This window comes from Erinaceus europaeus, chromosome 3, assembly GCF_950295315.1.
Source record: "Erinaceus europaeus chromosome 3, mEriEur2.1, whole genome shotgun sequence".
In the NCBI taxonomy this organism is placed as follows: domain Eukaryota; kingdom Metazoa; phylum Chordata; class Mammalia; order Eulipotyphla; family Erinaceidae; genus Erinaceus; species Erinaceus europaeus.
In genome coordinates, this window is record NC_080164.1 from 184,966,789 (window position 1) to 184,994,781 (window position 27,993).

The 27,993-nt window shown below is 55.0% G+C and overlaps 1 protein-coding gene and 1 long non-coding RNA gene across 4 annotated transcripts; one reads left to right on the top strand and one right to left on the bottom strand.

Moving 5' to 3' along the window:
• Nucleotides 1-261: 261 nt before the first annotated feature.
• Nucleotides 262-12,732, bottom strand: LOC132537735 (uncharacterized). The gene is made up of 3 exons (XR_009549190.1): nucleotides 12,632-12,732; nucleotides 12,496-12,586; nucleotides 262-435 (listed from the first exon to the last, which is right to left on the bottom strand). It is a non-coding gene; the product is annotated as an uncharacterized LOC132537735 (long non-coding RNA).
• Nucleotides 12,733-13,629: 897 nt separating this feature from the next.
• Nucleotides 13,630-27,993, top strand: LETM1 (leucine zipper and EF-hand containing transmembrane protein 1). 3 transcript variants are annotated; one of them, XM_007537731.3, is made up of 14 exons: nucleotides 13,630-13,878; nucleotides 15,585-15,636; nucleotides 18,445-18,874; nucleotides 19,419-19,562; nucleotides 21,401-21,538; nucleotides 21,689-21,892; nucleotides 22,136-22,255; nucleotides 22,342-22,473; nucleotides 22,607-22,747; nucleotides 22,899-23,030; nucleotides 24,496-24,630; nucleotides 24,731-24,903; nucleotides 26,423-26,561; nucleotides 26,791-27,993. In XM_007537731.3, exons 1-14 carry the CDS (start codon nucleotides 13,836-13,838, stop codon nucleotides 26,938-26,940), a joined length of 2,133 nt encoding a protein of 710 aa, XP_007537793.1. In that variant the 5' UTR covers nucleotides 13,630-13,835; the 3' UTR covers nucleotides 26,941-27,993. The 3 variants fall into 3 exon arrangements, with proteins under 3 accessions (XP_007537793.1, XP_060044343.1, XP_016050105.1); XM_060188360.1 differs by having other exon boundaries at nucleotides 22,902-23,030; XM_016194619.2 differs by lacking the exon at nucleotides 22,899-23,030.

Here is a 27,993-nt window from a genome sequence, read left to right on the forward strand (position 1 = left end):
AGAGATAAAAGGAGCAGGTAGTGGCACAGCTGGTTGAGCACACGTGCTACCATGCACAAGGTCTCAGGTTCAGGCCCCACCCCATTCAGGGGAAGCTTGGTGACTGGTGAAGTAGTGTTGCAGGTATCTCTCTTTCTTCCTATTTTTATTTTTGCCTCTAGGGTTATCGCTGGGGCTCGGTGCCTGCACTACAAATCCACTGCTCCTAGAGGCTATTTTTCCCATTTTGTTGGCCTTGTCTATCATTGTTGTTATTATTATTGTTGTTGTTGGCTAGGACAGAGAGAAATGGAGAGAGGAGGGGAAGACAGAGAGGGGGAGAGAAAGACAGACACCTGCAGACCTGCTTCACCGCCTGTGAAGCGACTCCCCTGCAGGTGGGGAGCCGGGGGCTCGAACCAGGATCCTCACACCGGTCCTTGTGCTTTGTGCCACCTGCGCTTACCCCGCTGCGCTACTGCCCAGCTTCCTCTTTCTCCCTTTCTATCACCCACTTCCCTCTCCATTTCTGGCTGTCTCTATCCTATAAATAAATAAAGATAATAATTAAAAATCAGTTTTTCATCAAGGTGTCCTAGAACCCCGCCTCCCCAGAGCCCTGCCCCACTAGGGAAAGACAGACACAGGCTGGGGGTGTGGATCCACCTGCCAACACCATGTCCATCGGAGAAGCAGTGACAGAAGCCACAACTCCCACCTGCTGCTCCCCATAGAGAATTTGGGTTGGGGGAGTTGGGCGGTAGCACAGCATGTTAAGCGCACATGGTGCAAAGCGCAAGGACCGGCGTGAGGATCCCAGTTCGAGCCCCTGGCTCCCCACCTGCAGGGGAGTCGCTTCACAGGTGGTGAAGCAGGTCTGCAGGTGTCTGTCTTTCTCTCCCTCTCTCTGTCTTCCCCTCCTCTCTCCATGTCTCTCTGTCCTATCCAACAACAACATCAACAACTATAACAATAAAAAACAAGGGCTACAAAAGGGAATAAGTAAATATGAAAAAGAAAAGAATTTGTGTCCATACTCCCAAAAGGATAAAGAATAGGGGAGCTTCCAATGGAGGGGATGGGACGCAGAGCGCTGGTGGAGGAAATCACCCCCTTATGCCACAGTCTTGTCAGTCATGATTAAATCATTGTTGGGTAGTTGCCATCTCCCCCTGGCTTCTTCTTATCCATATGCCTATATAGGGATTTACTGATCCAAAGGTTTGGTCTATTTACATAAATCACTTTTACATAAAGCACTCCAGGGCATTGGTGGTTCAGTTATAGGATTCTCGCCTGTTCCGCCCCCTCCTTGTCACACTCTGATTTTCACCAGTCACTTTTCTCTCCACCCTCTCTATATCACATCCTGTTTCCACCCTACTTGGAGAGTATAAAAACAGCTGCTCTTCTGATTAAAGACACTTGGAAATTGCTTTCCGGCTCCGAGAGTTCCAGAGTGTATCTCCTGCGGAAGTTGGTGCAGCACGCGTTCCTGATCCCTCTCCCACACAGCAGCCTAGATCGGCTCCAGTTGAGTTCTCTCCAACCCAGAGAGCACTAGCTCGGGAAGAAGTACCCTCAGGCTATCCCGGCATCTGGCGCCTGAACAGGGACCCGTAAGCAGCAGATTTACAAGAAGACATCTTAGATAAGTACACACCTTTTGGGTATCTGCAATATTGTGTTAAGGCACTGTGATTTTTTTTCTTTTTTATTGTTTTCCGGAGATCTTTCCACCATGGAAAATCTTTTCCAAATCCTGCATTCTTTTTCCAGTATACAATTTTTATATATCTGGGACATTTTTCTCGGGGCTTCACCTTATATCCTGTTGATCATCATAGCAGCTTTTAAGGGATATATAGGGCAACCTCTCAAAAGGCTTAAGAAACTAGAGGCTGAGGTCCAAGAGATAAAGGAAGTAATCATAGAACTTAACCAGCACCTTAAAAACAAGAAGCAAAGGCCTGTCGTGATCTTGACCCACCCTAATTCCTCTGCATCTTGCCCTGAGGCCCCTATTTTGGCATCTTGCCCTGAGGCCCCTATTTTGGCAGACACGTGTCCGAATTCTCCTTTGGACTCCACAGCCACTTCTTCGGCCACCCCCATTTTGGCAGAAACGTGTCCGGAACCTCCTGCTGCCTCCACGGCTGCTTCTTCACCCCACCCTGTTTTGATAGACACATGTCCGAATTCTCCTGTAGCCTCCAAAACCACTTCTTCGGCCATTTGTCCAGAAGCTTCCACTTCAGTGACTCCTCCTACCACTACACACTTATCAGAGGAAGTCCACACATTTCCGGTCAATGTTGCCCCCAATAGACAAAAACCTCAGGCCTGGTATCCATATTCCGCCACAGACCTGAAGGAACTACGCCAGGCTATCAAAGATGACGGTGTTCATGCCCCATGGACCAGGTCCATTTTACAAGGCCTGCTTCAGAACCTTAATACCCCTCAAGATTGGAGAGATGTGACTCGTGCTACGCTCCCAGGCCCCCTCTTCCTGCAATGGGAGGCATTCTTTCGCGATGAATGTTTACAACAATCGCGGAAAAATATTCAAAATCAGCCAGAGGGTAATTTTGATGCATTGTTTGGAACAGGCCAATTAGAAACAGGGATTCAACAGGCGGAAGCCAAGTTTCCAGCGGGGTATTTTGATCAAGTACGCCTGTGTGCATTAAAAGCATGGGAGCGATTAACACCACCCATGGGAGCAGCCTCAGCCCCCATTCTCTCCCTGCAACAAGAACCTGATGAATCCCTCGCTAAATTCATTGCCAGGGTCCAGTCGAGTTTGGAAAGGAAGATTTATAATCCTGACGCTCATTTTCTCCTACTGCGATCCATAGTCTGGGATGGAATGCTTCCGCATTTTCGACAGGCCTGTATCACTCTTAAAAATGAACACCCAGATACTTGGATTCTAGCTACACAGGATCTCAGATCAAGCTCTTTTCAAGGACCTATGTTACAGGCCTATGCAGCTACCTTACATAAGCAAAGAGGAGCTTGCTTTCAGTGCGGTCGCCAAGGGCATTGGCGTAACCAATGTCCAGAAAACAGACCGCGACCCCGCCTCCAGTCAGGGCGACCCCACCTCCAGTCAGGGCAACCCCGCCTCCAATCAGGGCAACCCCGCCTCCAGACAGGGAATCAGAGACCACGAATGCCTTGTCCCAGATGCCAGAAAGGATTTCACTGGAGGAGAGATTGTTGGTCAAGGTTCCATAGGAACGGCACGCCTCTGCCAAATGTAAACAGGGATTTAAACTAGGTATGGGGCTTCCCTTAGCCCCGCCCCCAAGAGGGAAGGAAGCAGGTCGCCCGCTTGGTGCTGTGCCCTTCTTCCACAAACAGAAGCCCAGCTTGGGACCCAATCCGTCGCTATACCCACCACGCCAAGTAACAATAACAGAGGGTGAGCAGAAGGAGGAACCCGTGGTATGTGGGAACTTCCAGCATAGAAATAACCGGCTGGAGCAAGAGAACAGCTCGAATTCAGAGCCTGAGATTTTATGGACCACCCCTGTTTTAGAAAGGGGTCACCCAACTATGACAGTAAAGATTGGTAATATTCCTTTTAAGTGTTTGATTGACACGGGAGCAGATAAGACAATATTAAGACAAGCAGAGGTTCCCCAGAGTTGGGAACTCCTCCCAGGACCACGCTTACATGGTGTTGGAGGATTGACTCAGGCATTCCGCACACGAGATTCCCTTGTGTGGGAAGATCCAGAAGGGACTACCGGACGCTTTCAGCCTTTAATAGCTGATATAAGCACCAATTTATTGGGAAGAGACTTGCTGGAATCTTTAGATGTAGTGATATCCTCAGACACCTCTGCAGGACACCACACTCACTCCTGTGAGACTGCTAGACCCAACCAGCACCCCCAATACTAACTGCCACTGTTCGTAACAGAACTCCCCGCTTAGATTGGCTTTCTAATGAGCCTGTCTGGGTGGAACAGTGGCCTTTGCCTAGGGAGAAGCTAGAAATTTTAAAAAAACTCGTCCAAGAGCAGTTATCGTTGGGACACATTCGTCATTCTCGGAGCCCATGGAATACTCCAGTCTTTGTAATTAAAAAGCGCTCAGGAAAATGGCGCCTCCTCCAAGATCTTCGTGCAGTTAATAAAACCATGCAGGTTTGGGGCTCCCCCCAAAGGGGTTTGCCTCTTGCTTCCGCAATTCCCACAGGAATTCCAATCATAGCTATTGATAAACAGGATTGTTTTTTCTCTATTCCCTTACACCCACAAGATTGTAAACGTTTTGCTTTCTCTGTTCCTTCTATTAATAATGCCAGCCCTGCCGATAGATTTGAATGGGTGGTACTGCCCCAGGGCATGGCTAATAGTCCTACTATTTGTCAAGAGGTTGTTAAATCTGCCCTTTTTCCATATATTCATAAGGGCCTTAAGGTTTTTCATTATATGGATGACGTGTTAATATGGGGAGAATTAGATACAGATCTCTCCGCCCTACGTGATTTTCTAATCCCTGCCTTAAAGAGAAGTGGACTTAATGTAGCTCCTGAGAAGATACAGCTAATCCCTCCAATATCTTTCTTAGGCTCAGAGATTTCCCTAACGCAGATTCGTCCTTTAAAACCTTGTGTTACTTTTCCTTCTAATCTCACTCTTGCTTCTTTACAAAGTTTTCTTGGAAATTTGAATTGGCTTAGGCAGTATCTTTATCTGCCTACGAGCTGCCTGCAACCACTGTTCGATCTGTTAAAAGGAAACAAACAGCCCTCCTCAAAGCGTATGTTAACCCCCGAAGCATCCTTGGCTCTGGAAAAAGTTAACCAGGCTCTCCAGGACATGCACCTCGTTCGATTATCCCCCTCCTCTCCAGTAAATCTTCTAATCTTTAACTCCACCCCCACGGTAGTGGGGGCATTGTGGCAGAAACATGGCGTTCTCGAATGGCTTCATACGCCAGTAGGCGGAGCTCCAAGACTCCTTACCGAGATTGATGCCTTAGCATTTATGGTTCGCCAAGGAAGAAACAGATCGGTTCAGGTCTTAGGAAGGGAACCAGATTCAATCATTCTTCCCTTTTCTCTCACTGATACAGAATGGCTCATACGCCACCATTCTCGTTTTGCCATAAGTTTAATGGGTTTTCCAGGACAATTAGATAATCATTTTCCCTCTAATAATTTGATAGCTTTTTTACCTCTGTTGCCTCTACTAGTACCTAAACTTTTCTCTCGAGATCCCATCCCCTCTGCTCCTACAGTGTTCACTGATGGTGGAAAAAAGGGAGCTGCTGCCCTTATATATTATCCAGACCAGCAATACCCCAAACCTCTCTTTACTGAACTTCCTGATAATTCCCCTCAGTACAAAGAACTTTATGCTGTTTTCCTTGCATTAAAAGCTGTACCAGAATCCTTCAACCTTTTTTTCTGACAGTGTGTATACTGTTAACTTACTTCCATGGCTTGCTCGATCTTATGTAAGAATTGATGACAACCCACTTTCTCCTCTTTTAATTCAAATTGCCTCTATGCTCTGTTCTCGAACCCATCCACTGTATGTTCAGCACCTACGTTCCCACAGCCCTCTTCCTGGTCCCCTGTCCGAAGGGAATGCTGCAGCTGACCGCCTTGCCTCCACAGGAATTCTCCTAGCCTCTGTCTCTAATCCTGCTGACTTTCATTCCCTAACCCATGTTAATCTTAAAGGTCTTCGAGCTCGATTTCCTGATATTCCTCTGCCACAGTTAAAACGTATTCTTGCTACATGTTCCTCCTGTGCAGGTCTAATCAAAACACCTGCTATTCAGACTCTGGGGGTTAATCCTCGAGGTTTAAAAGCCAACACTCTTTGGCAAATTGATGTTACCCACATACCTAACTTTGGCAAACAAAAATATGTGTTCGTCTCAATTGATACCTTCTCTAAGTTTATGTGGGCTACAGCTCAGACTGGAGAAAACTCAAAAAAGCTTATAAGCCATATGCTCTCCTGTTTTGCTGTAATGGGCTTACCTCTTCAACTTAAAACGGATAATGGACCTGCTTTTACCAGCAAACAATTTAAAGATTTTTGTTCCCTCTGGAACATTACTCATACTACAGGCATTCCGTATAATCCACAGGGACAAGGCATTGTTGAGAGGGCCCATCAAACTCTTAAGGCTCAATTAAATAAAGAAAAAGGGGAAATGTACCCCCCTAATATCCAGCTGGCAAAAGCCTTAACTACATTAAATCTCTTTAATATTTACAAAAACTCCGACCAACCTCCTATAATTCTTCATTGGCAAACACCACCCACCCTCCCAGCTATTAAAGTCAAATGGAAAGACCCACTTGATAAAATTTGGAAAGGACCTGACCCCCTGTTGACTATGGGGAGGGGTTTCGCATGTATTTTTCCACAAAATTACTCCAAGCCTGTTTGGGTTCCTGCCCGCCATGTCCGGCAATACCCACATGATGGTGCTGATATCCCTGAAGAACAAGAAACACTGCAAGAAGACTGGCTGCAAGAGGACTGGCTACAGGATGCACCCCAGGATCCATAATACAGCATGGCAGAATCAAAAAAAAAAAAAATCTGATTCACAGAACTCCCCCCCCCCCGAATGAATGTCTTATGCTATGACTGGCCAGTTGTGTTTTGTGAGTGAGTGAGTGAAAAAAAAAAAAAATTGAGTGAGTTGAGTGACCAAAATTTTTGTATGACCCATTGTGCTCAGAGTACTCTGAAAGTTAACTGACTTTATATCAAACGGCTGGACGCAGCCATGGTTTCTGGAGACGTCCAGAAACAGTCCAAAAATTGTTCATTCCCCCTTTTGATTTCTTTTTTAAGTCTTGATATCAATATGAAATGTTTAGTCTTAAACTGTGTGAGTAAAGATGGTTCAACTATGACAGTAGTTCTAAATTCACATTTGAAATGATATATCTTATTTACAAGTTTTTCTCCTCCTGTGTGTTATAAACTATATATTTAATATGCGTGTTTCAAGTTTGGTAAACATTAACTTGACAGTTAAATCGTAACTTCGAAGTTACATTTTTACGAGAAGAGGTAAAATCAATTCATTTAAGTAACTGAGTGTTTAAGGTAAAACTCTAAATATTCAATGTGACAATTCATCATCTCCTAAGTTTGTCGTATGCTTTACATTGGTTTGTCCTAGCCCTCCCCCGCCAAGAGAATTGGATCAGTCCTGTTAATTTCGCGGGCCTGCTTGGGTTCCTGAGTTCATGAGTTCGAGAGTTTCTGAGTTACAGAGTAAGAGAGAGTTCCAGTGTGCCAGAGTTTCAGAGGGTTCCCAAGTACCCGCCTGTGAAGCTAGACCAGCCCGGCCAGAGCCTCCGAATTTTAACAACAAATGGTGCCCACGTGGACCTGACCTGCGCATCTCTCAGATAAGTAAAGACAATTTGGCTACCTATGCTCGATGGCCTTCTCTTCTGCTTGTGAAGAGATCTCCAAAGGCCTCTGCTCTTTCTTCACGAGACTGTTTTGCTGTTTCTGGAACATTTATCTCTGGACCACTCTGTGGTTTCCACTCGCTCGGGCGAACTCAGAACAGCCAGCGGGAAGAGCCAGCGGGCGGGAGGCAAGGCGCAGAGCTGCCGTTTCCACCTGGTTATTAAACAGCCAGCCAGCCGGCTGCGCCCAGACAACCCCACGCACTGCGCCCGCAGCCCTGCAGCCCCGCAGCCCGCAGGAGGCCTACGCCAGCACACAAAAGCCCCAGGAGCCCAATGCCAACATGCTGGAGCCCTATGCCAACACACAAGAGCCCGAGGCCAACATGCAAGAGCCCGAGGCCAGCCCACAGGAGCCGGCTCTCCACCGCGTGGCGCAGGGCACTGGACGCGTGATCCCTCCACGCTGCTCGGCCACTGCGAACAGGGCAGCAGACATGGCAGGGCCATGGGGCAGGGCCACGGCGGCCCATCATGGCCGCCACCCCTGGGCACCTAGGCCCACGCCTTCTACAAAGATGGCCTGCCTGCCCTCTTTCTATGAATTCTGGAACCATCCCGGGCCTCCCGGACCCCCGGGCTCCCTGCCGAAACTGGGCACACGAGATCTCCAGCCGCCGGTCCGGTCTGAAGGCAGACAAGCTGGAGTACGCAGAGATTTGTGCAGAGATCGCAACCTGCAATTCCTAGAAGTGGAGCTGCTCGGGAATGGAGCTGCGCAGGAAGCCACCTCCAAATGGTGACCCCCCCCCCCAACCACTAAGACAGTACAGATTTAAATTCGTGTTTAAAATGACATGTCTTCGTAACAAAGGTTTCTCTCCTTGTGTATTAATGACCATGTTTATCTGTATGTTTAAAGTTTGGTAAACAGTAGCTTTAAGGCTAAATTCTTACTAGTCAAAGTTAAATGAAAAAGGTTTTCAACGTAATTCTCATAAAGATAAAAATTAACTTACATTTAAAGTCTGAGGTAAAAATTAGTTAACAATCAATATATTTTAACTAAGTTGGTCTAAACAAAAGGTTAAATAGACTTGTTGATATGTAAAACACTACCTTCTCTATTAGAAATGGTAGATCGCACAATGGCTATGCTAATTATTCTCATGCCTGAGGTTTCCTCTCCGGCCCACACCTAGGGTGTGTCTCCATCTTGAATGGGTGTAACAAAAGGTTAAAAGACGTTGTTGATATGTAAAAGTCTCAAATTCCTTCTCTATTAGAAACGTTGGATCTTGCAGTAGATATGCTAATAACAAGTTTTGTTTCATAGTAAGTAAGTTGCAGCCAGCTGCCTGTGGGACTCTAGGCTGTTCCCCACCCCCATGCAAATGCCCGTCAAAGAAAGTACGCCCCCCAGAGGCAAGAAATGTTTTTTTTAAGCTGATAAAGTTTAGTTTGTGCCAGTTTCTTTTTTAAAAAAAAATGCCTGTACGATATAGGTTTCTGTTCACCCCACACCCTTGATACTATAGTCATTTAATTAAAAAGAAAAGGGGGAATTGTCGTATGCTTTACATTGGTTTGTCCTAGCCCTCCCCTGCCAAGAGAATTGGATCAGTCCTGTTAATTTCGCGGGCCTGCTTGGGTTCCTGAGTTCATGAGTTCGAGAGTTTCTGAGTTCGAGAGTAAGGGAGAGGGTTCCTGAGTTCGAGAGTGCCAGAGTTGGAGAGTTCCTGGGTTCCTGAGTTCCAGAGTTGGAGAGTTCCTGAGTTCCAGAGTAAAAGAAAAAGTGCTTGCGCCGCCGCAAAGAGACAGCAGAGTTCTGTTTGGTGATTAGTTTGTCTTAGTTTATGAATCGTTGTTCCTGAATAAAGAAATACAGCTTCCCTGCCCAGCCGTTGTCTCCGCGTCTCTGTTCACCACCGTGAAGCAAGCCAACCCGGCCGGCAAGAGCATCCGAAATTTTAACAACATAAGTTAAAATACAAATTCTCTATACAGGACATTTTTGGAGGGCCCCCAAAAATGTCCTGTAAGCTATCTTGTGGAAATTAATCCACAACAAATTTGGCATCAATCTGATATTGTAAATGTACCAAAAAAAAAAAATTGTCACTAAAATGTGTTAACTCTAGTAACCTGAGTTTGCTTAAAAACCCAATGTAAAAATAGTCAAGAATCAATATATGTAACTTAAACTCGGTATGAAAACTTTGCTATATAAAGACTGCTACATGAGGTCACGTAAGATGACCTTTACACAAAATTATAAAGATACCTAAACCAGTTATAATCATTGAGTTATCAATTGTAGTAAACTTCTAATTTGTTACAAAGTTTTTTCATAAGTAATTGACTACAGCTATGACAAGCCTTCGCATAAAGAAGCATCTGCTCATATAGAATCCCCAGAAATCCATCTTGGACCCCTGACCTCTGACATCACCCACAATTACAGCCATCCCCAGAAACCCATGATGTGACCTGACACGATCTGGAGAACCTGATTCACAGACTCCAAAGGACAAGACTTTCCTACTGCCTTTCTCTCAACCATCGGTGTCTGCTCTTCCTGCTTCTGTTTCGCCCATCATGTTTTGGCGGTTCCAGGTCACTCTCTACAGAGAAGAAAAGTTCCGGTGGCCGTCCTCCTCCATCAAGATAGACGTGTGGCATTTATTTCCTGGCCGTTGACATTGGACTGATGCTTCTATAGAACTTGCTGGACACTCCTTTTATACTCCTGGACTTCTTGAAGAATGACTGTAGCAGGCTGACTCGGGATTTTGCAATGCCAGATCACCCCTCTAGCCCCTCGGCTTATCAGGCCCCCACTCCTCCACCCATCAGGCTCACTCTGTCTCTTGCTACTCTTACTTATCCCTCCGTCTTGTGCTAGTTCTTTTTAAAGACACTTACACACTATCATTCTGCTTTCTTCCCAACAGGTTTCCGTTCACCCCTACACTGCTATTCCCCTGACAGAGATGAAGCCTTTTACAGACATTGACCCAGTTATATACGGCCATTAAGTAAGAGGAAGATGTTGGGGAATTGTGAGGATATGGTTGAGCTTGGAAGGGCTTGAGCCTGAGGGGTGTGTCAATCCTGTTAGTCTCTCTCTCCACGGAGAGGTTGAGCAAGGAGGGACAGTAGAACCCCAAAAAAGGTGTGCCTCTTATCAGTCTCCCTGCCTCACAAAGTGCCCCACACTCCTGATACTATGGCAAAAAGTTAAAAAGAAAGGGGGAGATGTTGGGTAGTTGCCATCTCCCCCTGGCTTCTTCTTATCCATATGCCTATATAGGGATTTACTGATCCAAAGGTTTGGTCTATTTACATAAATCACTTTTACATAAAGCACTCCAGGGCATTGGTGGTTCAGTTATAGGATTCTCGCCTGTTCCGCCCCCTCCTTGTCACACTCTGATTTTCACCAGTCACTTTTCTCTCCACCCTCTCTATATCACATCCTGTTTCCACCCTACTTGGAGAGTATAAAAACAGCTGCTCTTCTGATTAAAGACACTTGGAAATTGCTTTCCAGCTCCGAGAGTTCCAGAGTGTATCTCCTGCGGAAGTTGGTGCAGCACGCGTTCCTGATCCCTCTCCCACACAGCAGCCTAGATCAGCTCCAGTTGAGTTCTCTCCAACCCAGAGAGCACCGGCTCGGGAAGAAGTACCCTCAGGCTATCCCGGCAAATCATTAGTCAAAAAATAAAGGGAAAATCAGTTTTGTTCCCTCCCCCACTGGAGCTCACTGTCCCCCAGATGATGGGCAGCTGGCTGCCTTTCTAGAACCATGGCGTCCCCGCCAGTCCCTCCTGCCACCGCCCCACCTGCCCTGCCCTCCGCCTCAGCTTCAGCCTTAGGACACCACTCGGGGCCCCATGACAGGACATGCACCCAGCCGGCCCGTGTGCAGGGGGCCCATGACAGGACACGCACCCAGCCCGGCCCGAGTGCAGGGGGCCCATGACAGGACACGCACCCAGCCCGGCCCGAGTGCAGGGGGCCCATGACAGGACACGCAGCCAGCCCGGCCCGTGTGCAGGGGGCCCATGACAGGACACGCAGCCAGCCCGGCCCGTGTGCAGGGGGCCCATGACAGGACACGCAGCCAGCCCGGCCCGTGTGCAGGGGGCCCATGACAGGACACGCAGCCAGCCCGGCCCGTGTGCAGGGGGCCCATGACAGGACACGCAGCCAGCCCGGCCCGTGTGCAGGGGGCCCATGACAGGACACGCAGCCAGCCCGGCCCGTGTGCAGGGGGCCCATGACAGGACACGCACCCAGCCCGGCCCGTGTGCAGGGGGCCCATGACAGGACACGCAGCCAGCCCGGCCCGTGTGCAGGGGGCCCATGACAGGACACGCAGCCAGCCCGGCCCGTGTGCAGGGGGCCCATGACAGGACACGCAGCCAGCCCGGCCCGTGTGCAGGGGGCCCATGACAGGACACGCAGCCAGCCCGGCCCGTGTGCAGGGGGCCCATGACAGGACACGCAGCCAGCCCGGCCCGTGTGCAGGGGGCCCATGACAGGACACGCAGCCAGCCCGGCCCGTGTGCAGGGGGCCCATGACAGGACACGCAGCCAGCCCGGCCGTGTGCAGGGGGCCCATGACAGGACACGCAGCCAGCCCGGCCCGTGTGCAGGGGGCCCATGACAGGACACGCAGCCAGCCCGGCCGTGTGCAGGGGGCCGGTCACGTGTGGGTGCAGGAAGCCGCCAGACCAGGGCAGCCGGCAGAGAGCGACACCAATTCTGGGGCTGCTGCTTGTTTCAGCTTGAAGCTCCAGGCCCCAAGGCAATTCACTCTTTTAAAATTATTCTTTAAATTGTTTTTTATATTTATTTATTTTCCCTTATGTTGACCTTGTTGTTTTTCATTGTTGTTCTACTTATTATTATTGTTGTTGTTATTGATGTTGTTGGGTAGGACAGAGAGAAATGGAGAGAGGAGGGGAAGACAGAGAGGGGGAGAGAAAGACAGACACCTGCAGACCTGCTTCACCGCCTGTGAAGCGACCCCCCTGTAGGTGGGGAGCCGGGGGCTCGAACCGGGGTCTTGACGCCGTCCTCGCGCTTTGCGCCACCTGCGCTTAACCCGCTGCGCCCCCGCCCGACCCCCCGAGCTCTTCTTGTCGTCGTCGGGATCACCGACTATTCCGAGACCTGTGAGCTCTGCTGGGGCTGCCCAAAGGGCTGGGGGGCGGCACCCACGACGCGGACAGACAGACGGCACCCACGACGCGGACAGATAGGCGGCACCCACGACACGGACAGACAGACAGACGGCACCCACGACACGGACAGGCAGACAGACGGCACCCACGACGGGAAAGACAGACAGGCGGCACCCACGACGGGACAGACAGACAGGCGGCACCCACGACGCGGACAGACAGACGGCACCCATGACGGGAAAGACAGACAGGCGGCACCCACGACGGGACAGACAGACAGACAGACAGACAGACGGCACCCACGACGGGACAGACAGACAGACAGACGGCACCCACGACGGGAAAGACAGACAGACGGCACCCACGACGGGAAAGACAGACAGGCGGCACCCACGACGCGGACAGACAGACAGACGGCACCCACGACGGGAAAGACAGACAGGCGGCACCCACGACGGGACAGACAGACAGACAGGCGGCACCCACGACGGGACAGACAGACAGACAGGCGGCACCCACGACGGGACAGACAGACAGGCGGCACCCACGACGGGACAGACAGACAGGCGGCACCCACGACGCGGACAGACAGACAGGCGGCACCCACGACGCGGACAGACAGACGGCACCCACGACGCGGACAGACAGACAGACGGCACCCACGACGGGACCGGGCGGCGTCAGGACGGGTGCGCTGCAGCTCCCGGGGTCACGCTCGTGGGAGGCCGACGGAGCCCTGACGACACGGGGCGACAGCGGACGCGCGACCCGCACCCACGACAGGGCGGAGAGCAGGCGGTGCGCGTGCGCAGAGGCGAGCCGACGCCGACGAGGATGCGCGCGACGGGGTGGGGCCGCCGCCGCGGGGCACGATGGGAATTGTAGTCCAGCTCACCCTCTGCCTCAGCCCCCGCGGCCCCGCTGCGCCGCAGACCGGAAGTCGGCATCCGGACGCTGCCGTGGAGCAGGCCGGGAGTCGTAGTCCGCCGCCGCGGGGCAGGCTGGGAATTGTCCCTGGCTCAGACCGGAAGTCGCGGCTCAGACACCGCCGCGGGGCAGGCCGGGAGCGGTAGTGGCGGGCCGGCCCGCCCCTCACCTGGCGGCGCCGGGCGCCGGGGCCCAATGGGAGCCTTGCCGGCCGCCCCGCCCCGCCACGCCCGACGTCGGAGCCCGGACATGGCTGCCACCCGGCCGGGTCCTTGAGTCGAGTCGCCGCCGCTGTCGATCGCTGCCAGCCACCAGGCGCCGCCATGGCGTCCATCCTGCTGAGGGGCTGCCGCCGCGGACCGGGGGGTGAGCGGGGCGGGGCGAAGGGCCGCGGCCCAGGGAGGACGGCGGCAGGTCGCGACGGGAGCGTGGGGTCAGGCGGGGTCGGCGGGGTCAGGCGGGGTCACCTCAGGCGGGGTCACCTCAGGCGGGGTCACCTCTGGCCGCGCGATCACCTCAGCAACAGGCCCCGGGCCACTCACACACCCCCGTCTCTTCCCCTCCTCACACGCCCCGACCCTTCCCCTCCTCACACGCCCCGTCTCTTCCCCTCCTCACACGCCCCGGTCCCTTCCTCTCCTCACACGCCCCGACCCTTCCCCTCCTCACACGCCCCGACCCTTCCCCTCCTCACACGCCCCGACCCTTCCCCTCCTCACACGCCCCGACCCTTCCCCTCCTCACACGCCCCGACCCTTCCCCTCCTCACACGCCCCGTCTCTTCCCCTCCTCACACGCCCCGACCCTTCCCCTCCTCACACGCCCCGTCTCTTCCCCTCCTCACACGCCCCGGTCCCTTCCTCTCCTCACACGCCCCGACCCTTCCCCTCCTCACACGCCCCGACCCTTCCCCTCCTCACACGCCCCGTCTCTTCCCCTCCTCACACGCCCCGTCCCTTCCTCTCCTCACCCCTGTCCCTTCCCCTCTTCACATACCCCCGTCCCTCTCCTCTCCTCACTCACCCCTGTCCCTTCCCCTCCTCACACACCCCAGTCCCTTCCCCTCCTCACACACGCTGTCTCTTCCTCTCCTCACTAACCTCTGTCCCTTCCCCTCTTCACAAACCCCTGTCCCTTCCCCTCCCACACACCCCTGTCCCTTCCTCTCCTCACACACCCCTGTCCCTTCCCTCCTCTCCTCACACACCCCTCTCTCTTCTTGTCCTCTCCTCACACAACCCTGTCCCTTACTCTCATCAAACACCCCTGTCCCTTCCCCTCCTCACACAACCCTGTCCCTTCCTGTCTGTCACACACCCCTGTCCTTTCCAGCACCTGATCTGCCTGGCCCCTGGCCCCCTGCTCCACAGGCACCCTCGAGTGTTCCTCTGCCTGTGGCGTTGGGGCCTGGGCTGCAGTTGGGGGGGGGGTGCTGGCACCCCTCTACAAGGCCTCAGGGTCTGCTGGGAGCAGCTGGGGCATGTGGGGACTGTAGCTGCCCAGTCCTCCTCCCTCTTCTCCTCCCCCCTCCCCATGTTCTGCACTCTCACTGCCCAGAGGGGTCACTTTCTAAAAATGGATGTTGACTTAAGTCTTGATTTGACTCCATAAGACAGAGACGTAGACGAGCATGTAGGAGACATAGATCTGCTGTTCCCTACAGGTGGGAATGGGGCTCGAACCCGGGGCCTCAAGCATGCTAGTGCATGCACTCAGCCAGGTGTGCCCGGCCCACCCTGAGAGGGACCATGACCTGGTGCCTCCCGCCACTCAGGCTGCTTCCCGTGGAGGTGGGTGGTGGGTTCTGGAGCCTCTGGGTGAAGCCTAACTTGGTGCCAAGCTGGGCAGTACCGGGACAAAGCTGCTTCAGCTGTTGCCTGCAGCTGAGGCCGTGGATATGCGGGGCTCTGGGGACCATCTGACAGGTGACTTGGGCCCTGGCCTCTGTCCACAGGGGTAGTGGGAACCAGAGGGGGACCCGTGGAGCCTGGTGTCCCTTCTGTTCCTGTCTGGGGTCGGTGGGGGGATTCACAGACTTTGGAGACCACCCTCCCTTTCTTCTTCCCATTTAGGGAGCCTGGGGGACCGAGCCTGTGCCGGCACCGTGGGCTTCATTAGCTGCATGTGAGTGATGGGTCCGAGTGGGCTGGCAAGGGAGCCTGTTTTGGGCTTGCTTTAAAAACCATTTCACTTGGGGTCAGGCAGCGGGTTAAGTGCATGTGGTGCAAAGCTAAGGACCAGCATGAGGATCCTGGTTCGAGCCCCTGGCTCCCCACCTGCAGGGGGATCGCTTCACAGGTGGTGAAGCAGGTCTGCAGGTGTCTCTCTTTTTCCCTCTCTGTCCTCCCCTCCTCTATTTCTCTCTGTCCTATCCAACAACAATAATAACTACAACAAAGATAAACAACAAGAACAACGAAAGGGAAAAATAGCCTCCAGGAGAAGTTGATTCATAGTGCAGGCACTTAGCCCCAGCAATAATAACCCTGGAGGCAAAAAAAATAATAAACTGTCTCACTTTTACTTTTTAAAAATTTAGTATGATTATTGCTGTCCTAGAGCTCTACTCAGCTTTGGCTTATTATGGTGGTGCGGGGATTGAACCCATGTCCTTATGCATGGTAGCATGTGTGTTCAACCAGGTCACTGCCCAACCCCCTTTGATAAATCGGCTCTGCTGGGGAGCCCAACCCCCTCCCTCCTCTGTCCATTCCTCCTCTGTCTCACTGTCTCTCCATCCTGCCACATCTGTCCTGCCTGAAGCCACATGCTGACTCCAGGTGTCTGTTGGGTTGTGGGAACTCCAGGGACTCGTATACTGGGTGTGGCAGCCCAGGGTGCTGTGAGAGCCTAGCTCTGAGCTCTGCCCATGGGTAAGGGTTGCCCTGGGTGAGGCCAAGCTCTCTGCTTGTTGCCAGTGCCCAGCCATTCGGGCCTCCTTGACCAAGTGGAGGGAACCCGTCCTGAGGTGAGAGTCCTCACGGCCCCTATCCCCACTGCCCAGGAAGGCAGGGCCCCAATTGCTCCCATGGTTGGGGACTGCCCAGCAGTGAGTCACAGCCGCTGTGCCCTCAAGGAGCTTGGTTCCGTCTGCCTGTCATTCCCCCAGCTGAGGGACCCGCCCTGTGAGGGCCAGGCAGGGCAGGGCAGGGTGGGAGGGGCAGGGAGGGGCAGGGTTGCTCTGTATCCACTAGAGGAGCCCCACCCACTGGTGCTCTGATGGGGCAGAGATTGCAGCTGGCACTCTATGGGGGACTGGCACTGCTGAGGTCTTGGCACGTCTCCACGGGACCCCCCACCCCTCGCACAGGGCCCAGCATTGGACCAGCCCCATAGCTCTGGGTCTCACTGCAGGCAGGCACTGGGGTCACAGGGAGCAACTAGGGTTGACACCAAGGTCAACCCAGCAGGAGCCGGCCAGGGCCTAGGGTGGGAGTGGGAAACTGGACGGGTGCCCAGCTAGCCGTGTCAGGTGACCAGCTGGCAGAAGGAGTCCTGAGATCTGACCTGGTTGAGCTGGTGGGTACCACCTCCCTGGGCAGAAGGGCCTTTGCCATGTGGGACTGGCATTTGTAGAAAGCCAGCTTTTGGGAGTCGGGTGGTAGCGCAGCGGGTTAAGCACAGGTGGCGCAAAGCGCAAGGAACGGCGTAATGATCCTGGTTCAAGCCCTCGGCTCCCCACCTGCAGGGGAGTCGCTTCACAGGTGGTGAAGCAGGTCTGCAGGTGTCTGTCTTTCTTTCCCCCTCTCTGTCTTCCCCTCTCTTCATTTCTCTCTGTCCTGTCCAACATCAATGACATCAGGTGTTGGGATATTGTACAGATGTGGTTGAACATTGGCAGGGCCCACACACCACTATATTTCTATGCAAGTATTATTTACATATCCCCCACCACGTTATCCCATCAGGGTATTACTAATTCTCGCCAACTAAACTACAGCAACTGCAACTAAGGAAGTTCCCAGCATGCCTTTTCCTTTTCTTTACCCTCTTCCTTAGCCAATTCCGTCCCAACTTGCCACTTACATTTTTACCCTATAAAACCTGCTGCTATTCCTGGTTTCACTCTCTCTCTCTTTCCTTCTCTCTCTTTTTCTCTTCTGTGTCCTGACCTGGAGAAGGGCTGATGCGCATAGCAGGAGGTGGCCATTTTGCTAGCTCCACGTGGCCTAAACCCGCTGTGCTACACTCGACTCTGGGGTGTCCGAATGAATAAAGATTTGCGTTCCCGGGAGTCGGGCTGTAGCGCCGCGGGTTAAGCGCAGGTGGCGCAAAGCACAAGGACCGGCATAAGGATCCCGGTTCGAACCCCGGCTCCCCACCTGCAGGGGAGTCGCTTCACAGGCGGTGAAGCAGGTCTGCAGGTGTCTATCTTTCTCTCCTCCTCTCTGTCTTCCCCTCCTCTCTCCATTTCTCTCTGTCCTATCCAACAACGACAACAACAATAGTAGCTACAACAATAAAACAACAAGGGCAACAAAAGGGAATAAATAAATAAAATAAATATTAAAAAAAAAAAAAAAAAAGATTTGCGTTCCCGCTCCACCACGAGTTCCTGGTCTCTCCCTCCCGCGAAGCTAGCCCAGCTATCAATAACAACAACAGTAATAACTACAACAACAATAAACAGCAAGGGCAACAAAAGGGAATAAATATTGAAAAAGAGAGAGAGAGAAAGAAAGCTTTTGGGGGTCAGGACCTACCTCCAGGCTGCCCAGTGGTGTAGCTGGCCATCAAGTCCGCCTGTACCAGCCGGTCTCATAGTGTGGCCCTGGGTGGGTTGAGCAGTACTGACCTTTGGCCTCCTGGCACCTGGCATCCACATCGATAGGGTGCTGCCCTGCATGCTCTGGAGTGGGGGGATGCTCTGGCTGGGCACCCCGGTGCCGAAAAAAACAAATCTGCACCTTCACTTCTGCCCCTCCCCCGCAGGACCGGCCCTCTGGGCTGCTGTGCCCGCCTGCACCCTGCGTCTCTCAGCTCCTGGACCCTGGGGCCCGAGCGCCCGTGCCCTGGGATCCCAGCGCCATGGCCCCCTGCCTGGGTGCGGCTGCGAGTCCCGGCCCCCCCACCCCCTCCCATCCGCGGCTGGCACTCGTCCCCCCCCCACAGCGATGACTCTGTGGTGGAGAAGTCCCTCAAGTCCCTCAAGGACAAGAACAAGAAGCTGGAGGAAGGGGGCCCCGTGTACAGCCCCTCCGAGGAGGTGGCCGTGCGGAGGTCACTGGGCCAGAAGGTCCTAGACGAGCTGAAGCACTACTACCATGGCTTCCGCCTGCTCTGGATCGACACCAAGATCGCCGCCCGCACACTCTGGCGCATCCTCAATGGCCACAGCCTGAGTCGCCGAGAGCGCAGACAGGTAGGGGCAACCCCCGCCCTACCACACGCAGTCGCCCTGCAGAGCCAGGTCAAGCATGGCCCCATGGGAGGGTCCCCGGGCCTCTGAGGAGGGCCGGCGGCCGCTGTCCTTGTCCTCTCCACCCCGGTGTGTGGGGGGTGTGCAGAACACAGCTTCGGGCCCCCAGGAAGGGAAGCAGGGTCGTAAGACACAGGCTTATGTGGGCGGGAGGCCAGGCTGGGGTGGCTGTGTCCCCACATGTGACTGTGGTTTGAGACGTCCTGGTGGCTTCCCACCCCAGCTGAGGGCGGCTGGGACAGGTGGCCCACGGGGAACCGTGCTGCTCTCGGGAGCTCCGGGGCAGCCAGGGCAGCTTCCCCGCTAAGCGGGGCTGGGACCTGGGCCGCACACAGCACAGTGCAGGCATCCAGCCGTGGTCATTCCTCCAGCGCCCAGACTCCTTATCTCTGCCCGCTGCAAGTTTCCCTAGTGGGTCTCCTTGCTGTCCGTGGCCCAGGGGCCGTGCCGACGCTCGGCAGCCCCCTCACTGTGCTCGCCTCCCCAGTTCCTCCGCATCTGCGCCGACCTCTTCCGCCTTGTGCCCTTCCTGGTGTTCGTGGTGGTGCCCTTCATGGAGTTCCTGCTGCCCGTGGCTGTCAAGCTCTTCCCCAACATGCTACCATCCACATTTGAGACGCAGTCCATCAAGGTGACCGGGCAGGAGGCCACATGGCATCATGCCCCGCCCTTCCTGTGTGCCCCTGTGGGTGACGGGGTCGTGGGATGCTGTAAGGCCCGGGGGTGGAGGGGTCCTTTTCTCTTCTAAGGTTGATTTGTTCAGCCGCCAGGGTTGCCACGGGTATCTGCTCTCACCTATCGTTTTTCTCTTTCTTATCTTTATTTTTATAGAGACAGAAACAGGAGGGAGAGAGAGGGAGGGAGACAGAGAAAGATACACCTATAACCCTGCTCTGCTACTTTTGAAGCTTCTCCTCTGCAGGTGGGGACAGGGGCTTGAACCCAAGTCCTTGTGCACAGTGATGTGTGTGCTCTACCAGGTGTGGCACAGCCTGGTCCTCAAGATTTATTCGATGACTAGTGAGAGGTTGCCGGGCAAGAGGTGTGGGAGAAGCAGGGCCTCACTGTGGCTCAGGTGTTGCCGAAGGTCAAGCTCGGGACCTCATGCCTGAGAGCCCAGCGCTTTATCCTCTCAGGCTGCCTTCATTTACTTATTTTTGTAATACTTATTACATGAAAAGGACGAGGAAGGGGTCTGGGAGGTGACTCAGTAGATAAAGCATTGGTCTCTCAAGCATGAAGTCCTGAGTTCAATCCTTGGCAGCACATGTACCAGGGTGGTATCTGGTCCTCTCTCCTATCTTTCTCATGATTAAGAAATAAGATTGGAGGGAGTTGGGCAGTAGTGCAGTGGGTTAAGTGCAGGTGGCGCAAAGCACAAGGACTGGCATAAGGATCCCTGTTCGAGACTCCGGCACCCCACCTGCAGAGAAGTCACTTCACAAACGGTGAAGCAGGTCTGCAGGTGTCTGTCTTTCTCTCACCCTCTCTGTCTTCCCCTCCTCTCTCCATTTCTCTCTGTCCTATCCAACAACAACGACATTAATAACAACTACAGTAACTACAACAATAAAAAACAAGGGCAACAAAAGGGAATAAATAAATACATAAATATTCCCCACCTGCAGGGGTGTCATTTCACAGGCGGTGAAGCAGGTCTGCAGGTGTCTGTCTTTCTCTCCCCTTCTCTGTCTTCCCCATCTCTCTCCATTTCTCTCTGTCCTATCCAACAACAATGAAAAATTAAAAAAAAAAAAAAAAGAAAGAGTGGTCCTGGAGGTGGCGCAGTGGATAAAGCACTGGATTCTCAAACAGGAGGTCCTGAGTACAATCACCAGCAGCACATGTACCAAAGTGACATCTGGCTCTCTCCTCCTATCTTTCTTATTAATAAATAAATACAATATTTTTGAAAACCAAAAAAAAAAAAATTTAAAAAAAAGGAAAAGAAAAGAAAGAAAATCAGCCGGAGGGTAGATATCATAATGATTATGCAAAGAGACTCTTGTGCCTGAGGCTCCAAAGTCCCAGTTTCAAGCCCTCGCACCACCATAAGCCAGAGCTGAACAGTCTTGTAATAATAATAAAAAAAAATTAAATTAAATCTAAAGTGGTCTGGGAGGTGGCTCAGTGGCTAAGGCTGGCTTCATTTAGTTATTTTTGTAATACTTATTACATGAAAAGGACGAGGAAGGGGTCCGGGAGGTGACTCAGTAGATAAAGCATTGGTCTCTCAAGCATGAGGTCACAACTTTGATCCCTGGCAGCACACGTACCAGAGTGATGGCTGGTTCTTACTCTCCTATCTTGCTCATGAAAATAAGTTCTTGCTCATGAATAAATAAATAAGTTCTTTTTAAAAAATCTAAAGAAGAGGAGGGAAACGAAGCAGGAGGAGAGGGGCCAGGGTGCCAGGTGCAGAGGGAGCCGTGGCTGGATGGCCGGGGTTGACGCCTTGCCTGCCCGCAGGAGGAGCGGCTGAAGAAGGAGCTTCGGGTCAAGCTGGAGCTGGCCAAGTTCCTGCAGGACACCATCGAGGAGATGGCCCTGAAGAACAAGGCAGCCAAGGGCAGCGCCACCAAGGACTTCTCCGTGTTCTTCCAGAAGGTTCTGTGAGCCCTCCGGAGCCCCCCACATGGCCCGGGGACCCGGGCGGGAAGGGCGGTATCTGCCGTCCCAGCACTCGGGGTGGGGAGGCTGGCCGGTCACCCACAGGGGGTGCTGGGCATGACCCCCTGAGCCCAGGCTGCTCCACAGATCCGGGAGACGGGCGAGAGGCCCAGCAACGAGGAGATCCTGCGCTTCTCCAAGCTGTTTGAGGACGAGCTGACACTGGACAACCTGACGCGGCCACAGCTGGTGGCCCTGTGCCGGCTGCTGGAGCTGCAGTCCATCGGCACCAACAACTTCCTGCGTTTCCAGCTCACCATGCGCCTGCGCTCCATCAAGGCTGACGACAAGGTGGGCTTTGCCGGGGCCTCCCCAGCGTCCCCATGTCCCGCTCCCCAGTCATCCCCACCTCCGCCCTAGCACCGTCCCAGGTCCCGGATGGTCCCCAAGGTCCCCGGCAAAGGGCACTCGCCCGGCACCCTGAGGGCTGTTGTCTTGAGTGGACGGTGTCCAGCCTGGCCGCCAGGAGCAGCTTCTGGCAGAGGCCACCCGCCGCCTCCTTGGGGTGTGGCCTGACGAGCTGCGTTCTTACAGCTGATCGACGAGGAAGGGGTGGACAGCCTGACGGTCAAGGAGCTGCAGGCGGCGTGTCGGGCCCGGGGCATGCGGGCACTGGGCGTCACCGAGGACCGGCTGCGGGAGCAGCTGAGGCAGGTGCGTGCTTGGGGTTGGGGGATGACTGGCTGGGGCCTCCCGAGGCTGGGGGTCTCCCAGGCACCCTTCCGCCTGCTGTCCCGCAGTGGCTGGAGCTGCACCTGCACCAGGAGATCCCGTCCTCGCTGCTCATCCTGTCCCGTGCCATGTACTTGCCTGACACCCTCTCACCCGCCGACCAGCTCAAGTCCACACTGCAGACACTGCCCGACATCGTGGTACGTGACCCGGCGAGGCCCCTTTGGCTCGCGATCCCCGGCGGGTAGGTGGGCGGGAGGTTGCGGACTTCCTGCGCAGACACTCAGCCAGTGGCACTCGGCACTCGGGGCTCAGGGACTCCCTCTTCTGCAGACCAAGGAAGCGCAGATGAAGGTAGCTGAGGTGGAGGGTGAGCAGGTGGACAACAAGGCCAAGCTGGAGGCCACCCTGCAGGAGGAGGCCGCCATCCAGCAGGAGTACCGAGAGAAGGAGCTACAGCGGCTGGCAGAGGCGGTGAGCTGCGGGGGTGTAGGCAGGGGCCTCAGGTCCCCCAGCCGGAAGTTGCCTTGCACGGGGGAGGATGCAGCTGCAGCCACATCCTGGATTGGGGATGGGAGACCCCCTCAGTGGACGCGGAGCCCCCGGCTGAACGCTGCCCTCGCAGAAGGAGGCAGAGCCAGAAGCTGTGGAGGCCGCCCCCGGGCGGCCAGTAGCCGAGCTGCAGCCTGAGGTGTCCGAGGGGACCGCGCCGTTGGAGGTGCTGAGGGACACGGCCCCCGTCCTGGAAGGCCTGAAGGTGGGCTGGGGCGGGGTGTCCCCGGGGGCCTGCTTGCTGTGGGCACAGTGAGTGGGCTCTGGCCCATGGTCCCTTGTAGGACTCCCATGGCATTGGTGTGGCCTGGGGTCCTCTGGGCCCTCCCCCAGACCAATCTGCAGCTGGGGGGGAATCCCAGGTGCTGCCACCAGGGCTCAGTACCTGGGTCAGCGCTCAGTGCTCAGGCCCAGCTGCCAGCCGGAGAAATGGCTGAGGACCCTGGGCTCTTGGCAGCCCCAGCAAGTGGCCCAGCCCTCCCTCCTGTCCCCCCTACCTCCGTCGCTGGGAGCCTGAGTGGCCCTACAAGCCTGTGACTACAGAGGGCACAGGGCCCAGTGGAGCATGACCCTGGGCCAGTGTCCTCCCGGGGCAGATGGGAAGTCCAGCTGCTCTCTGCAGAGGCTTTGCCTGGCGGCCCAGGCCAGGCGGCTTGGCTCAGGGCTCAGAGAAAGAACCATTCAGGTCACTGCCGTGGGGGGCAAAGACACAAGGGACGCACTGACCACCGTCCACTCTGCTCGGCACCTGCAAGGCTCCAGCCAGGACATCAGATGAGGAGAAAGCTGACGTGGGCGGACAGGCGGGGGTGGGGCATTAGCAGAGCCATCTGTCCCCAAGGCACATGAGTATCTGCACATGTGACCTGTACCTGTCAGAAGCAGAACCTGTCCCCGTGGGGAGGTGGGCCTCACAGACGGCCTCCACACGTACGTGGCAGAGAAGGCCCCCAAATGCCGGTTCCCTGCTCCCCCCTCACTCCCTAGTATTAGGTGTTTATGTGTTTTTTTTTTTAAGAATCTATTTATTTATTCATGAGAATGATAGGAGGAGAGAAAGAACCAGACATCACTCTGGTATAAGGGCTGCCAGGGATTGAACTTGAAACCTCATGGTTAAGAACCCAGTGCTTTATCCACTGCGCCACCTCCTGGACCACAGTGTTTATGTTTTTTTGTTTTGTTTTGCCCCCAGGCTTATTGCTGGGGCTCGGTGCCTGCACTACAAATCCACTGCTCCTGGAGGCTATTTTTCCCACTTTGTTGCCCTTGTTGTTTATTATTGTTGTTACTGTTGTTGGTGGATAGGACAGAGAGAAATGGAGAGGAAGAGAGAAAGATAAGACACCTGCAGACCTGCTTCACCGCCTGTGAAGCGACTCCCCTGCAGGTGGGGACTGGGTATTGAACCAGGATCCCTACGGCGGTCCTTGCGCTTTGCGCCACGTGCGCTTAACCCGCTGTGCTATCACCCGATCCCCTTATCTTATCTTATTTTAATGAGAGCGACAGAGCAACCCTAGGGCAGGTCTGCCTGGAGAGACTCTGACACTTGTGTGGTCAGCTCGTGTCCTGCCGGCGTCCCGGGCGGTGTGGGAAGGCACGGGGACCCCCGCTGCGCTTAGTTCGAGGGAAGCCCTGCTGGCCCCTCATGGGCCCCCTGCCCCCAGGAGGAGGAGATCACCAAGGAGGAGATTGACATCCTGAGCGACGCCTGCTCCAAGCTGAAGGAGCAGAAACAGTCCCTGACCAAGGAGAAGGAGGAGCTGGAACTGCTCAAGGAGGACGTGGAGGACTACAGCCAGGTGGGGCGGCCGGGAGGGAGGCAGGGGGAACAACAGCCGAGTCGGGGGGTGGCCGGGCCACAGCCAGATTTGGGGGTGGATTCCGGCCGCACTCCCGCAGGACCTGCAGGAGATCAGGAAGGAGCTGTCCAAGACGGGCGCGGAGAGCTGCGTGGAGGAGTCCAAGGCCAGCAGGAGGCTCACCCGCCGGGTGCAGCAGATGATCGGCCAGATAGACAGCCTGCTCACCCAGCTGGAGGCCAGCCAGAGGGCCGGCGAGCTGGCGTCCACGGGGTGAGTGCCGCCAGGCGCCCTGCCTGGGCCTGCTCTCTCGTGGTTCCATGCCCACTCTGCCCTCTGAGGCCACGTACCCTCGGCTCCCGGGGCCAGTCGGCCCTGGTGGCCCCTGCCGGAGAATCCTGCTCACACACACACTCACACTTTTGGACTCACACGTTGTCTTGCACACAGCCTCTTTTGCATGCACTCTCTCTCTCTCTCACACACACACACACACACTCCATCCCTCACAGACACCCTCTGTACACAAACACATACACACACACACACACACTCCATCCCTCAGACACCCTCTGTATACACACACGTACACACACACTCCTCCCTCACAGCAGACACCCTCTGTACACACACACACACACACACACACACACACACTCCATCCCTCACAGACACTCTCTGTACACACACACACACATTCCATCCCTCACAGACACCCTCTGTGTACACACACACACACACACTCCATCCCTCATAGACATCCTCTGTGCGTACACACACACTCTCCATCCCCCACACACTCACACCTTCTGCATACACATTCCGTCCCCCACACACATGCCCTCTGCCTGTGCACACACACACACACACGCTCCTTCCCTCACACACTCATCCTCTGCACACACACACTCCATCCCCCACCGACACCCTCTGTACATACACACACACACTCCATCCCTCACAGACACCCTCTGTACACACACACACACACTCCATCCCTCACAGCAGACACCCTCTGTACACACACACACACTCCATTCCTCACAGACACCCTCTGTACACAACACACACACACACACACACACTCCATCCCTCACAGCAGACACCCTCTGTATACATACATATGCACTCATTCTCTGCGCGTGCATGCCCCCGCGCACACAGACACACACACACACTTACCTTCTGTACCCATACACACTCCACCTCCCACACTCACGCTCTCTGCACATACACCATCCCCCACAGACACCTTCTGTACACACACACACACTCACCCTCTGCACACACACACTCCATCACACACACACACTCCGTCCCCCACACACTGACACCCTCTGCACACACATACACACTCCATCCCCCCCATACTCACACCTTCTGCACACACACACACATACACACTGTGTCCCACACACACTCACGCCTTCTGCATATACATTTCTTCCCCCACACACTCACTCTGTGCACACACACTCCGTCCCCCACACACTCATGCCTTCTGCATATACATTTCTTCCCCCACACACTCACTCTGTGCACACACACTCCGTCCCCCACACACGCCCTCTGCATACACATTCTGTCCCCCACACACTCACCTTCTGTACACACACACACTCACCCTCTGCACACACACACTCCATCCCCCCCACTCCGTCCCACACACACTCACCCTCTGCACACACACACTCCATCCCCCCCACTCCGTCCCACACACACTCACCCTCTGTACACACACACACACACACACACACACACACACACACTCACGCCCACCCCATGTCCCCAGGGAGAACATCATCAGTATCCCTGAGCTCATCAGCGCCATGAAGCAGGTCAGGGACATTCCAGAGAACAAGCTGGTCAGTCTGGCCTCCGCCCTGGACGACAACAAGGACGGCAAGATCGACATTGATGACCTGGTCAAGGTGGGTGGCGGGGTGGGGCTGCCGGTGGGGTGGGCCTTTCCCTTCCCAGCCCCCGCTGCTGAGGGAAGCTGGCGTCCCTGTGGTCTCAGTGTGGGGGTCCCCCGAGCGGTGGACCCTGGGTGGTCCTGGCCCTCACGGCTTTCGCACAGGCGGCTCCACCCTTTATGGCCTGCGCCAGGCCTTCACCCCCACAGGACAGCCACCCTGAGCCCTGTGTCCCCGTGCACAGGTGATCGAACTGTTGGACAAGGAGGACGTCCACATCTCCACCAGCCAGGTGGCCGAGATCATGGCCACGCTAGAGAAGGAGGAGAAGGTGGAGGAGAAGGAGAAGGCCAAGGAGAAGGCGGGCAAGGAGGTGGCGGAGGTGAAGAACTAGGTGGGCGGGCAGCAAGGCGGCAGAGCTGAGAGCAAGCCCCCCTCCCCGCCTGCCGCAGATTCCACCCAGACCTGAACCGGAAGCTTGCGTGATCAAGTAGTCTTTCCATCTTCATCATTCCATGAAGATCCCGTCAGCCTGGAGTCCCCGAGCCCCGTGCAGGGCCTGCCACGCCCTCCCCACCCACAGGCACAGTGGGAGCAGGCAGGCTACCCGCTGCTCTGCCCGTCTCCAGGAGAGCCGGGGGTGCCTGCGTTTCCCACAGGACGCCCAGCCAGCTCACGTCTGCCGCCCGCGGCTGCAAATGGCCACCTCCCTCCCGACTGACCTGCTGGCTCAGCCCGTCCGTCCTCTAACCGATTAACCAGCCCCAGGGTCTCCCAACGTCGGGTGTGTCTCGAGACAGTGGCCACATACTGTTGGTGGTCAGGACTCTACTGCTGTGACCGTGGGGACAGGCCGCCGTCAGGCTGGGTACCCTCATGCAGTGGCAGGACTGGGCAGGCCCCAAGGGCTGTGTCCACCCTCCTAGTGCCTGGCCACTGCCATCCTTTGGGGAGGTGTTACCAGCAAGAGTGCCCTGGGGGTGGAACTATTTCTAGAGGTGGAGAGGAGGCTCGGAGATGACCCTGTCTAAATTACTTGAAACTCAAGCCGTTAAAGCGGAAAATAAGCAGGCATCAGAGGCCCCTCACACATCGTCTTCCGTGTGTGACCTGGGCGCTCGCCTTGGAGTGTGGCTGCCTGCCTGGTGGGATGTGAGGCCTGTCCTCCCCCTCGATGCCTTGGCATCAGGGCTGCCCAGTCCCAGGACCTGCTGTCTGCCGGGGCTGCCGCTGGGAGGCGTCACCCAAGGGTGCCCAGTGTCTGCTGTGTGTGGCCCGTGGGACCCCTGCCCACCTGTGGGGAGAGGCTGGTCACCTGGACCTATGGGCATCTCAGCCCCTGAGCTGCCGTCCAGTTGGGCCCGTTTGCCTTGTGGTCACCGTGCGGGGACCTCACCCTGGACCTGGGCACCATGTGGGACGGTGAATAAACACTCTGACAGCCTTG